Source organism: Dermacentor silvarum, chromosome 3 (genome assembly GCF_013339745.2).
Source record: "Dermacentor silvarum isolate Dsil-2018 chromosome 3, BIME_Dsil_1.4, whole genome shotgun sequence".
In the NCBI taxonomy this organism is placed as follows: domain Eukaryota; kingdom Metazoa; phylum Arthropoda; class Arachnida; order Ixodida; family Ixodidae; genus Dermacentor; species Dermacentor silvarum.
Window position 1 is genome coordinate 234066184 of NC_051156.1, and position 13551 is coordinate 234079734.

The 13551-nt window shown below is 49.2% G+C and overlaps 3 protein-coding genes across 10 annotated transcripts in view; 2 read left to right on the forward strand and 1 right to left on the reverse strand.

Moving 5' to 3' along the window:
- Positions 1-6885, forward strand: part of LOC119446872 (uncharacterized) — an 8253-nt gene extending 1368 nt beyond the window's left edge. The window contains exon 2 of the mRNA XM_037711448.2: positions 6057-6885. Within this exon, the coding sequence (XP_037567376.1) occupies positions 6057-6362 (306 nt within the window). The 3' untranslated portion in view covers positions 6363-6885. The remainder of the gene's footprint in view (positions 1-6056) is intronic.
- The window catches only part of LOC119446876 (F-box/LRR-repeat protein 2), a 402862-nt gene that overhangs the window by 277471 nt on the left and 111840 nt on the right, over positions 1-13551 (forward strand). The gene's annotated exons all lie outside the window — the stretch shown is intronic.
- The window catches only part of LOC119446873 (nicotinate-nucleotide pyrophosphorylase [carboxylating]), a 31583-nt gene continuing 28922 nt past the window's right edge, over positions 10891-13551 (reverse strand). For all 8 annotated transcript variants that reach the window (XM_049664469.1, XM_049664474.1, XM_049664470.1 and 5 more), the window contains one exon: positions 10891-11465. In XM_049664469.1, the coding sequence (XP_049520426.1) occupies positions 11265-11465 (201 nt within the window). In that variant the 3' untranslated portion in view covers positions 10891-11264. The remainder of the gene's footprint in view (positions 11466-13551) is intronic.

Here is a 13551-nt window from a genome sequence, read left to right on the forward strand (position 1 = left end):
CACAGACCCGGCGCTATAGTGTCTTGCGCTGTGTCGCTGTGCTAATGTTTTCTCCGGTGTCCTTCGTCTTGCTTGCTCTGTATACACTGCTATTCAAAAACGCCGAAGAACGCCGCGCAATAATAATCGCGTCCCAGTGAATTTATAACCTGCCCTTTGCGAATTCACGTTTGCGTAGTTGACGCTATAGTTCTGCGCAGGTACTTTCTCGTGCAGAGTCGGCCATACACTTCCCGAGCGACCCATGCCGTTAGCTCTCTCACACGAAGCCTGCACTGTTTGAAAGCAAAAGGTGACGTGCAGGATGTCGCCAAATAAACTGGTAAACAAATAGCGAAGGGTTTAACTAGTTGATGAAGTGCAGTCGAATCGTATTAACGTAATGGCTAATTACAGTGCAAGTGGTATATGACTAGGTCACCCAAAGACTTCCTGTAACAATGGAACGTGGGCTTGTTTCATGGCTAGTTTTCAAAAAATATCTATCGCATCACAGCATCTATAGCCAAAGAGCGCTCCCTTTGACTGTGCTATTGCGTAATTTAGTCCCTAAAGTTACAAATAGGTGATACTATACCACATCGCATTTCGATAACACCGACACTGCCCTATCATTGTGCGGTGCTCAACTGCCCATAGTCAAAGCGTATATACCAGGCGTGCATGGACGAATGATAAGAAGGACGGCGCGCGACAGCAGAGGGAAGAAGCAAAAAGCAAGAAGCGTTAATTGCTTGTCAAAAAGCACAAGGTGCTTTGGGGTCAGACTTATTAGGTCCTAATAGGTCATAAGTTAGGGCATAATAATAAGTTAGGTCCTAATAGGTCATAATTAGGTACAATCCGTCCTAATGGACGGATTCTGGAAGGTCGCAATGGTAGGGGATGACACGTTTAACATGTCTATAACGTCAGACACTAATTATTTAGCCTTGAAGTAAAGTTCAGAGCTATAGATGGGCATGTCAGTGGAACAATCTAGGGATGCACGCATGGTATATTCGCGGACGTCCTAAACAAAAAACAAAAAAAGAAGAAAAAAATCCACGCCATTGCACTGCCGTGAAGGTACCAGTGAAGCAGTTTAGCAGACGCCATAGAGGTGACTCAAAATTTAGATCAAAGGTATGATGAAATTTTATTTATCTTGAGCGGCGATGGCGGTCATCCTGAAGAAAGACACACGCACACACACACTTTTATTTTGATTGGCGGTCTTGATCGGCGGCATACCGTGGAAGACTACCGCCACCTCGGGGAGACGGAGGAAACTAGACGCGTGCGACGGGACCACCCGCTGACCTCCACTAAAAAGGCCCCTAGTGGAGATCAGTGGGACAACCACGCCGGGAGAGCGGAAGGAAACTAGGCCCGCGGAAGCGCTTGGTACGACGACAAAGAGAGGGGGGTGCGAGCGTACACATGGCCTACGTGGGTCGCACAGCGGCAAATCTTTGAGAAACCCTTATTATCTACCTGAGAGTCAACATGATTTTAGAAATGGTGCCTATTGATAACTAATCTACTGAAAATGCACATCTAAGTGATTAGACGTACAATCTTTTGCATAGAATGAAGCGATATTGCTTCAAATTCGGGAGCTGAGTTTTTGCACACGTGGATCTGTTGACGGATACGAGAAATGCATAGAAGCCTAGCCATAGACAGCTTCCCTGTAAATTCCACCCTTTGCGAAAACATTCGGGATTTTGAGTTCCACAACGCCTGCCGACATCCACACACAAAAAAAGACCCCTGAAAGTCTAAATATGTGCGGTCGCGCGTTGAGCACGTGTGAAGTACGCACAGAAAGGAATTATTGTTACAAGGCTTACTAACAGAACTGCCCAAAGCCTAATTTTGAGCTGCCGGTTAAAAAACCTAAGACTGTCATTTTGTATGCGTTGTGGCCTTTTGCAATGGCTTGCATTTATAATTATCCAATTATACTGTTGTGTAATGAAGATATAAAATTACGCAAGCATGACCAATTTCTTTCATTGTTTGACACTTTCAAAATTGACACGTTAGCATTTCCCCCCTTGTGTCAGTTAAGGTTTTCTTTTAAGGCCGCGGCTGCACTTAAAATACAATCTCGGTTACGAAATATAGACGACTTGGCTACCTCTTATCAAAATGTTATGGTATAACATTGGCGGGGCCGTCTTTATCTATATCTATAGATATCTATATCTATAGATATCACCACGTTGTATTATTTACCAAGGGTCCCACTACAGTTCTTTCACTTTGGGACCCTTGTCTGTATATTATTGATGTTGTAACAACTTTTTTGGTACTAATAAAATCTGAATCTGAATCTGAATCTGATATGTTCTTATGCGAACATACCCATTTTGTGAAGCACGCATTGTTGTATTTCCTGTTTTTAAATATCGCTAAGACTCGGCGCGCGCTCTTCCGCCGTCTTGTTTTATACTGCAGTCTATAGCAAAGTCACCTAGATAGTACAAGGCCTGTACACTGCTTTATGACGTCATGCTACTAAGGCCGACTGCCATAGAATTTAATGAGAATGCTGCCGAGTAAGCCGCGGTGAGTTTGACGTCACCGCTTTTGTCATGTCATGATTGGCAATAGATGTTTCCGGTCCTATAGTAGCTTGACGTCATAAGGCAGAATGAACAGGCCTTGTGATATATCTAGGTTGCGTTAGATATATATTTGGCTATAGATATATCATTGGCTTCAAATTTTTCTTATCTTTTCCTCCCTTTCATCTGCCCCAAGTACTCGCCCATCGATCTCCAGTTACTCCTGGTATGCGACCTCCTCTTATCATTATCATCCATCAGCCCTTTTCCTCCCCGTCCCTTCTCCCCAGTGTAGAGTAGCAGGCCAGAGCAAGTTACAGCTCAGGCCGACCTCTCTGCCTTTCTGTAAATAAATTTCTCTCTCTCTCTCTCCTGGTATGCGTCAGCTGCCTCCATCGTATACATATATGCCTGCCAGTTGTGGTGCAGACACTTATAATCAGTAAAAGATAAACGCCAACTTGACCTCCCATTTAACACCCCAAAGGGAGAAATTAGTCACAATACATATATAAAAGGACAAAGCCAAAGAGTCTCTTTCGTTTATCTGGCGATGGCGGGGTGGTCACAAAGACGAACGTGGCACGTGAGGCGACGTTGCCAGGCCGGCGCATATACACGAACAATCGTAGCGTTAAAGAACATCATCGATAAATATACGAACGCAGAATGCGGAAGACGGACATAAGAGCAGAAATAAAACGCATTCTTCATGCGCGAAACTGTTACGCGGTCGGTATTAAGCACAAGGCGAAACAAAACGGCGTGACGCCTGAGAGTGGGCTGGGAAGGGGACTGGAAATGTAAACTGCTTATGGATCACCGTCTAGTTCGTGTAATAGTAGTTCCATGCATCAGCCATGATAGAGGAAGTTGCGCGGTGTCCTCGTCGAAAGATGTCCTCAGCCACTTGCAAGGCCTATTACTGTTATCTGAGCTCTATTTCGCTATCATCTGCCACTCGAGCAGAGAGATAGAGGGCAATGAAGAAGCTGGCTGCCCTAAACTTTGGGCAGATGACAGGGAGGAAAAGATAAGAGAATTGTCAAAGTACCGACAGTTTCATACTAATCTTAAAAATCTTAAAATATGACACCCTGTCCTCTGGCACACGATAGTATACTACAGAGCCGAGACTGAGCGCCTAGGTGCACGTGGTTCAGGGGCACGCTTATTGGTATATGCTACCCGGCTTTTCATTGACTATGCACCAGCTTGCCTTCAACATCATTGCTACGTTAAGCCTGATTCGGGCAGCCGTCGCCCGCCCCGTCCCGTCACCGTTACGGCATCGCGACGTCCATGAGATATCAGAGGTGGTATTCTGTAAGAGTCCACCTATTGGACTGTCCATTTCAGCCGCTGCTGATTGGCTGGAGCTGCACGAGTGAGGAGGAGACAGGTGTCCCCAGCCAGTTCCCTTCTCGCTCTTACAGCTGCAGCCAATCAGCGACAGCCGAAATGGACAGTCCATTAGTTGGACTCTTACAGATTACCCCCCCTAAGGAGAGAACTTTTCCTCGCCAGTTCATCAGAAACGGGACACCGGGCGCATCAACCTCTACGTCGTCAGTAATAATCTACCTTGTACCAGATACGGACGCCGGAGCGTGACGGTGACGGGACGGCCGCGGGAATCATGATGACGGTTGTGGGAATCGGGCGTTAAACAAATCCTATTAAACAAGAGCGAAAATTCTCTTGGTAAACGCACCACAGCGGCTAGAGAGAACAGTATACGGCCAAAAGCTAGCTGGTGTTGCCACAAGTGTAGTTTCCTTGTTCTTGCACATAGCACATGAACCACTGCTCACAATAGGATATCGCTATTTTATATATATATATATATATATATTGTGTACGAAAGATTTTAAGTGGTTAGGCTATAGGACACATACTTCAGCTTCAGAAGGTATGCTTTACACTTAGCAGAAGTGCTAAAAAGAAGGCTGACAAAAAGGAAGTGCGATACCTAGAGCCGGTGTTTGTGTTGCGCAGATCTATATATCTTGTAGGCAGTGTCGAGCAGTACTAGTTCGAAAACATACAACAGTTTCGTCATGAATCCATGGGACGTATGATCCAAGAAACTCCCAACGCCAGCGTATACTAACAGAAATGTAGTTATATAACTATTGGTGTTTTGGTGACCTTGTAGGAAATTCACAAATTTGTGCTAATTAGGATTTTTGTCGGCCCTTGCCAGAGGGTTAAGAGCTTTACCATCAACCACTGTGCCTGCATGACTGAACTTGGCAACAACAAAGTGTGCGTTCGAATATTGCGAATGTGGTCCAATGTTGTACGCGCATCGGGCACGTCGCAGATGGTTTCCTAATTACCTTGAGAGCCTAAATATTTGCTGTAAGCTAACAGCTTATCACTTATTGAAAATTTGCCCACGTGAAGCGGAGACACTTGGCGATTAGAGCCAGCCGTTGGAAAGTAAGTTCAGAAGTGTTTGATGGCGTTAATTGTAAGCAGTCACGACGCCAGCATTGGGACAACTTAGGCTAGGCCCGGCGAAAAGAAGCGGCGCGTAGCGTGCAAGAGGGCTGGAGAAGGACTGACAACTGGACTAGTTGGTCGATGTTCTTGCGGCTCGGCAGTTAGCGCCACGGCGCACGAGACAGTAACGAGGAGGACGGTGCCGCTAGCGAGAGGCGAGACAAGATAGGATAGACGAGGCGCTGTGATCTCAGGGATAATCTTCGCGTGCTGCTTCCGTAGTGCGTGCCAATTATTTTTGCGCTAAACATTGCTAGTATTTACTACTATTTATTATACTAAACAGTGCGCGAACAAGGGATGCCTTAACCAGAAGCCGGCGTCGCGCCGAGAGACTTCGTGATAGCCCTGACGAAGATAAATCCTCAGGTTGACACGTTGGCTCCGCGGTGCACTGAATTGTCGATCAGTTCGAGTCTCCCTTCTTCCTGTAACATACTGGTGTCGTCTGGATTACTCTTGCAATATCGCACAACTGTATATATTTTGCCATCGACGCTTTCCACTTTCAGCGAAACAACTATATTTTTTTAGAGCGATAGCTCTACTACGCCAGGTACAAACCCAGAAAACGCCTGGTTCCGTAAATCTGACCTTCAAGTCAGCCTGCCATTGTCGGCGGCAGCTGCGTACGCCGCGCGAGCGCCCATATATTGAAAGCGATCTGCGATGGGGACAAAGTGCGCCGAGTGCTGGTAGCTTCGTATGCACTCTGCTTTCGAAGCTTAGTTCTCGTTGAAGCCAGACGCAGCATGAAGGTCAATTCGCTCGCTGTCGCGCCGAGCAACGTCTGTGTGTTGTCTTGTGGCGCAATTGTAGATGCGGTAGTAGCTGACGGCGCCGAGCAGCGTCTGTGTCCTTTCCCGAAGCAAGCAAAACCGTGCTATCGCTCGACAAACTTGGTTTAACCGCGTTCTACCACGGCAATTTGTTTCCCCTTTTCCTCGCTCGCTCCGTTCTGATTCCTCGGCGATATTGCGTCAATCTGCGCAGGTGAGCTTCGCGTACCTCTTCGCCCTGACCAAGGCGCGTAGCCTGGAGCACCACGGCGTGGTCAACCTCTTCGTGTACGGCCTGGACGCGTGCCTCTCGCTCACCGTCTCGCACCTGGTTCTCGACGAGGTGTCGAGTCGCCAAAGCGACTGCGCCGCGCTGCTCGTGATGACGGCCGTCATGGTCGTCGAGGCCTGTCGGATCGGTCAGCTGCACGTGGACTCGTGCTCCCACCACACCTGGTGGCTCGTGCTCAACTTGCCCATAATGTCGCCTCCGAGGCTACAGTCACCTCCGGGAACCTGAGTCACACCTTCGTTCGGCCACGCTTGCCGTCGGGCACTGCGCCCTTCGTGCGTGTATGCGCCATGTCCCGCCAGGCGTGTGGCCTTGTTTCCCTATAGAGACTCGATTTATAAGGCGTCACGCCATTTTGTTTCGCCTTGTTGTACTTAATAACGACCGCGTAACAGTTTCGCGCATAAAGAATGCGTTTGATTTCGGCTCTTATGTCCGTCTTCGCATTCTTATTCGTTCGTGCATTTATCGATGATGTTCTTTAACGCTACGACTGTGTATATGCGCCGGCCTGGCAACGTCGCCTCACGTGCCACGTTCGTCTTCGTGACCACGGCGCCATCGCCAGATAAACCAAAGAGATTCTTTGGCTTTGTCCTTTTATATATGTATTTTGAGCCGCACGCACTCTAATTTCCCCCTTTGTGTTAAATGGGAGATCAAGTTCGCGTTTGTCTTTTATTGAATATGATTGTCTGCACCACAAATGGCAGGCATATTTTGTATACAATGGAGACAGATGACGCATACCATGGGTAGCTGGAGATCGGTTGGTGAGTTTTTTTTTTAATGTGATAGCGTCATATGAGCCATTGAGCGAAAATGCCGGCGTCTGTAATCTGTAGCAGCGACACGGCACCTGAAGTCCCATTGGCTGTGACGTCACGTCACGAGCGAGCCTCGACGGAGCAAAGCCGGTGAAAGGGACTCATGCCGCATTAGCGCGCCAGGTGTTGAGTGAGGGGAGAGGGCATCGCCGCGGCGCCACGTCACCCTCGCTTTCGCTCTCGGAAACCGGCGCGCAGTGCCCGAGCCAGCACCGCAGGCAGCTGCTGCTTGCTGGATCGGGCAGCCCATACCACTCAGCGGCGTTCAATTGAACATTAATGCTTTCGTATATACAACTAATAAGACGTGCTTAGGTGTCCTATGATTTTTTGTCTGAGGATATACAATAAGCAGCTGCTATCGGCAATGATAAATTGTACCACAATTCACTGCAACATTAGGCTGAAGCGCACTGGGAGGACGTTGCAACGACTACCATGCGACACAGGAGGTCCGAAAATTGCAGCCAGGAGCAGAAAACAGCAATGGATAAGTTCCAACGCCCTGTGGGAATCGATGTTATGCGAAGCGGTGTGCGGGGAGCCTACCAAGTTAACTAAACGACCATGGGAGCACCAAGACGTAGGCGGCTCTTTCATGACCTACAAGGACACGCCATGTGATGACATTTCCTTCATGACCTATCATTTATGTTCGTGATACACTCTTGTCATACTATGCCAATTTTGGTACATAGCAAGTTAACGAAACAGCCATGAGAGCACCAAGACGTAGACGGCTAGATAGGTAGATAGATACTCTCAAAGTGGCAAATGTTCGCGAAGAAATGCTTCGCATTTAAAATAACTGCTACAGTTAGGTTTCTTGGAGTGTTGGCATACTGGAGGTCCGAATCTGATTGCCAGAACAATAGCTCAATACTGTGCGAAAACTATAGGAACCTAATCGGGCAAACAAACTCTGTTGTTGGCAACGGAATGTAACCGGTGCTGGAGTAGCGCGACGTTGCCCCAAGGCGAGCTCTTCTGCGGTGGAACTCCTCTTTAAAGGGCGATAAACATAGAAATTGACGGAAAATATGTTTTCTTTCATATTTTAACGTCGAAATGTCCAAATATCTTTTCGACAATTTTCTAGTAAGTGGCACGCTCGGATGCGTGCTAGAAGTCATTTAAATATAGGGCAAGACAGGCCCCGTTGTGGCTCCAGAGCGCCTTCTTTATTATTGATAAAGGTTTAAAACTCCTCCTGGTGTAAGGACTTGGAAATGTGTTTAATTAATATAATGTTATCTACAGTTAAGTATATAGGTCACCATAACGCTGCGATAGTTTTCGCCGGTGCTGCAATTTCTATGTTGTAAACAAGCAGCTATATCAAGCAGTAGCGTGGCGCAGTGATAGAGTAGCTGACTCCCGCGAAGAGGGCCCGGGTTCGATCCCTGCGGGAACTGGAGCATGTCATTCGGACTTATAATTCTCGTTGTTCTGATCGGCACAGTCGCAGCGTACGCTGTAGCAGCGACTCCATAGGAGCTCAATTTTCGGCAGCACGCACTATAGAGGGTCTACGCGGCGGAGTCTCTTCGCGTCGTTTTCATGAGAACGATCTGAACTGTCCGCCTGCCGTCGACGACGAGCTGCGGCTTGTGCAGCTCTCTGCACAGTGGTATGCTGAGCCCAACGTTGCCTGGTTGCAGCCACGCGCGTAGCTCTACGATTCGCTTCTTCAGCAGCGGTTCGTAGCTTGCGAGGTGCGAGGTTCGCCATAGCGTGTACTGAAGAGTGAACACAGGTATCCAGACTAGAGCACTGCACGGGCCGATTTTTGCGGCCCGGGCCCGGCCCGGGCCCGTTTTTACATTGGGTGGCCCGCCTGAGCCCGATCAAAACTTTTATGGCGAGACCCGGGCCCGGCCCGGGCCCGGAAATAATCTACGTTACCCGCCCGGCCCGCCACCCCTTTAACTTAAGCCCGAGCCCGGCCCGAGCCCGGCTCGAAACCGGCCCGAACCCGGCCCGAGACCAAAAAATACATGTTTTTCAGAGTTGAGAAGCCCGAGAATAACTCGCAGAAAGCCCGAGCCCGGCCCGGGCTCGCGTCAAAAAATCCAAGCCCGGCCCGAGCCCGGGTCAAAAAGCACACGCCGTGCCCGAGCCCGGCCCGGGCTCGCGTCAAAAAATCCGAGCCCGGCCCGAGCCCGGGTCAAAAAGCACACGCCGTGCCCGAGCCCGGCCCGAGCCCGTGAAAAAACTGCTCTACCCGGCCCGGCCCGGCCCGTGGGCCGGGCCGGGCCCGGGCTTTCGGGTAAGCCCGAGCCCGTGCAGTGCTCTAATCCAGACTACGTGGCGCACAGGTCACCTCCCTTGACCCGTGGCACGACACAATGCTGTTGATTCTGATGATGATTTATGGTCATCCCCTTTGTAACGGGGCGGTGACAAGTAGTCACAAAGCCTGCTTGGTCCAGCTACACGCATCTGCTACATGTCGGGACACCTGGTGAAATACAACGCAACTGCAATGCAGTGTTTCCACGTATCAACGCTACGCGGCGCACATGCAACATCGCGTGACAAATGGTTCTCCGCAGGGCGCAAGTAGGAACTGATATGTCCCCCAAAATTGTATCTATATATCCAAAGGCGACTATAAGTCAAAATGCAAATATTGCGACACAGATCCAGCCGATCAGCATCGTATTCTATGGGGTTGCAGGAATAATCCTCCCCCAAGAAATCTACTGCGGCAAGCTCCCTCACAGGAGGCGTGGGACTCCGTACTAAAATCCACTAACTTTCAAACCCAAACAGGGCTGGCGGACTGGGGGCGAAGGTTGCGGCCAGCTGGACGCCATCCTAGCCCCATCCGCCTGATCTCGGCTCCCACCTCTACCTCCCCTCGTCTTTAATAAAGTTTATTTCCTCCTCCTCGCACGATACGATGCTAACGATGATGATGATGATTTAATGGCATCCCGTTTGAAACGAGGCGGTGACAAGCAGTCACCTAGCCTGCTTGATTTAATCAGGTATGCTATATACATGTTTTTCATTCTAGCATTTTTGTATATATCTCCTTAATCTCATTTTTTTCTTCCTGACACCTTCTCTACCTACCTTGTACCACTACCTGTGAAACTGCTACATGGCGTGCCACCTGGTGTAATAATATGCAACTGCAATGCAAAGTGTGCCCGTATCTGCGCTACACGGCGCAAATGTCACATCGCGTGTCTCCTAGCGTGCTAGGACGCGTGTATGGGGCGTGTTTCCGCTGCAAGCTAGCAATTGCGCTCGCGTGGCTCAGTGGTAGAGTAGCTGACTCCCGCGCAGCGGGCCCAGGCTCGATCCCCGGCGGGAACTGGATATATACACTTTCTCATTCCCGACGATAGCTGCAACGGACACCGACGGCGGCGGCGGAGAACATCGCCAACCGAAACGGCTATTGGAACGAGCCCATAACAGCTTACACTGTAATAAAGCCTAGGACTTCATTTCTTGTACGATATGAAGTTCCCATGCATAAAATAGCTTATTCAATTCTTGCAACCAAGTTTCTTTCTACAGCAGACTTTCGGGCTCAGTGTGGATCACGATATGGAAGTCAACGTTGTCGGGAAAAAAAATGTTGCCGCGCGTGACACTTGAGTCGAAAGGCAGTGCGCTACCACTCCGGTAGTAGCGGAAGCTTGAAAGAGTGCACATTTTGTAAGTCAACAGGCAAGACTCGCATGCTTCAAGGAAAAAGAAACAGGGAAGGTGACTACCATGCCATAACCGCAAGGGGATGCACGGGATGTGTTGAACATGATGGCGTTTAATTACTATAGTTTGCCGAATAGTGGTGTTGCAGTTGGCACCAATTATATTTTCAGTGAGAGCTCCACTATAGTCAGACCTCAGCCTTTCGACTTTTTGGCTGTATGTAACGCGCTGAACCATTTGCGAGAATAGTAGCAGTATGCAAATATACTAAAGTTTTATTTGATAAAAATAAAATTGAAATCTCTCGTTTACAGACTCTATGGCACAGTCGTTCGCGAAAATCCATAGCGAGAAGCTCGTCATTATGCACTAGCATTTTACGGACGAAGAAAGGTGACCGCCAGCGTCGCAGTGCCGGCATGTTAGTACTACATCTTGGAATACTAGTTTACCGCAAGCAATACGGGGACGCAAGAATAACACACGAACACAGCGCCGTCTACGTGTGCGCTCACGTGGTCGTCGCGTGTTCTCGTGTTGTTTTGCGCAGCACTGGTGTTCCAAGAGGCGGTGAACACGCGCAGGCGAGGATATTACGCGATCGTCTTTCTCAATCCGCGCCAGCGACTTGTTAGCACTCGGGCTTCTTCGGCGGCTGCAGTTTGAGCGAGAAGTCGACCGTGGGGTAACCTTGGATGAGCAAGCTCGAGGAGATGATGTCGATGCCCGGCACAGCGTACTGGGTCACATTCTCGGGGGTGATGCCTCCCGAGGCCTCGATCAGCACGCCCGGAAACTCGGTCTTCAGCTTCTGCGCCGCCTGTGACAAGTCCTGCACAGAAACACCTGTATCAGTGCGAACGCTGACGACAGACATTCTCATTGCATAAATGCATCTATGACAAGCTGTAGACGAGCTGCATGTTAGTAAACAAGAACCCCATGACGTCCTAGTGCGCAGGCGCACGGGCACAAGAAAAAAGAAATAAACAAGAACGTCGTCTTCCCCTTCCGGTCGAGTCAGTTGAATTTGTGGTCTCATTAATCTGCCGATTAGGCAGTTATTCTATGCGGTGATAACATGTTCTGGACCGATAGATCGACCCCACGCCGATGACGCAGCGCAGAGAGACCTTACGTGCAGGTGAAGCTTTGTGAATTCGGCCTTAGATAAATTTGCCTTTCATATAAAATGAACAACGAAGCTTTACAACCAGAACGCGGGCACATTTTGAATCACCCTCAGTGTGCCGTCGCCCCTGGTTACGCCCCTGGTTGCTGGGTACGCCTAAAGTGACGAACGAAGACACTGCAGGAAAAGACACTGCACACATGAGACATGGATACCACATTAACCGCACGTTCGTGGTACTCGTACGTAAACCGCATAGTAATGCTGACGTTCCGATAACACGATAGCATCTTCCTTATTGCGGCTATGTTTCACTGTTCGAAAAATGTAGGGAAGAAAGCCGTAGGAATGAAGAAGTCTAGAAGGCCGCTTGAGCCATATCTGCTGTAGGCGCTGTCGCATCGCGCGCTGCTGCAACGTTGCCGGCACACGGGTCTTACACGTATCTCTTGTAGACTAGGCTCGATCAAAGGCAAGCGCAATGTGAAACACATGCTGCGACGCGAAGCATATATACCGAGGGAAATGGAACTATAGAGCAGCAGGCACCACGGGAAGCGGCGTATATGTGAATAGCACTCCGTAGTACACTCGCCTCGCAAAAAGCGTTTGCACTTTGCGTCCCATCACGCGACGAGGCACACCTAATGGATTACACTTAAATCTGCGTAAGTGCTGTGCTCGCCAAACGAGTCTATACGAACGACCTCACACGCGTACACCTATAGCCTATGTTTATGCGAGGCTGTCGCGACACTAATACAGCTACCCAAGTCTCCCGGCTTATGCGACATCCAGGAAATAATGCAGTACTTCTCTTTTCTGCTCGTAGGCGGCGGCACCGCCCCGAGCAAGAGCGCGGGTACACGGAGGAGTGTTAGATATATAAGGCGCGTCTGTGTAGCTCTCTGCAAATGCGTTTGTGGTGCAATGGGTTAAACGCTCGGCGATCTATCGTCGCGGACCGAGAGGTCGTGGGTTCGATTTCGAAATTTTGCATGTTTGTGGAACTTTTTCTTGTGGTTTCTTTCTTTGTATTATGTTCTATGACGTATTTCCGTGACGGAAATACGTCAGTGAAGTCTTGGTGGACCCCGGCATAAAACACTTTCGTGTTAAAACGCAAAATGAAATACGCCTTTAACGTACATAAACAGCATTTACGAACTTTTTAAACCGTTTTAAGCGAGCAAGTACAAGTTTAGCACAAAATTAAATAAATAAGAAAAAAATGACATGCCGATACATGCGTTCGTGATAGTTTCGTAGTTTCGTTTTTGGTCAATGCATCGTCGCGCGCGCCTGTCCGCTCTACGGTGTTTGGTTGCGTGTTGCGTGGCTCGAAAAACGTTGACTTCGCGGGAAACAGCCAGATGCTGCCAGATGCTGTCGTGTGTGTAGTGTTGAGGGCTGTATAAATGGCCAAAGGCGCTTGCTCAGGGGAAGCGGCAGTGTTGACTCGATTGTGTCCTTTCATGTAGTGTCGCGCGGTGAGCCCCGGCTCCCCGGCGTTCGCAATGGCTCAGTGCTCTGCCGATGATAAAACGCCAAAAGAGCCAGAGAAACGGATGGTGTGCTCTCTGCATTTCTCGCCCTCGGATTATGTGTATAATCCTGCCCTCGGAAAGTATCTTGGCGTGCCCCAGAGGCCAGTCCTTTCTCGAGCAGCTGTTCCCTCAATGCGGCCTTCATCAAACCCCATACCGGTGCCCCTGCAGCAGCAAACTGGCGGCTCGGTGAGTGCTGAATGTCATAAAAAAAAGCCACGAAATAACCATACCGAGTA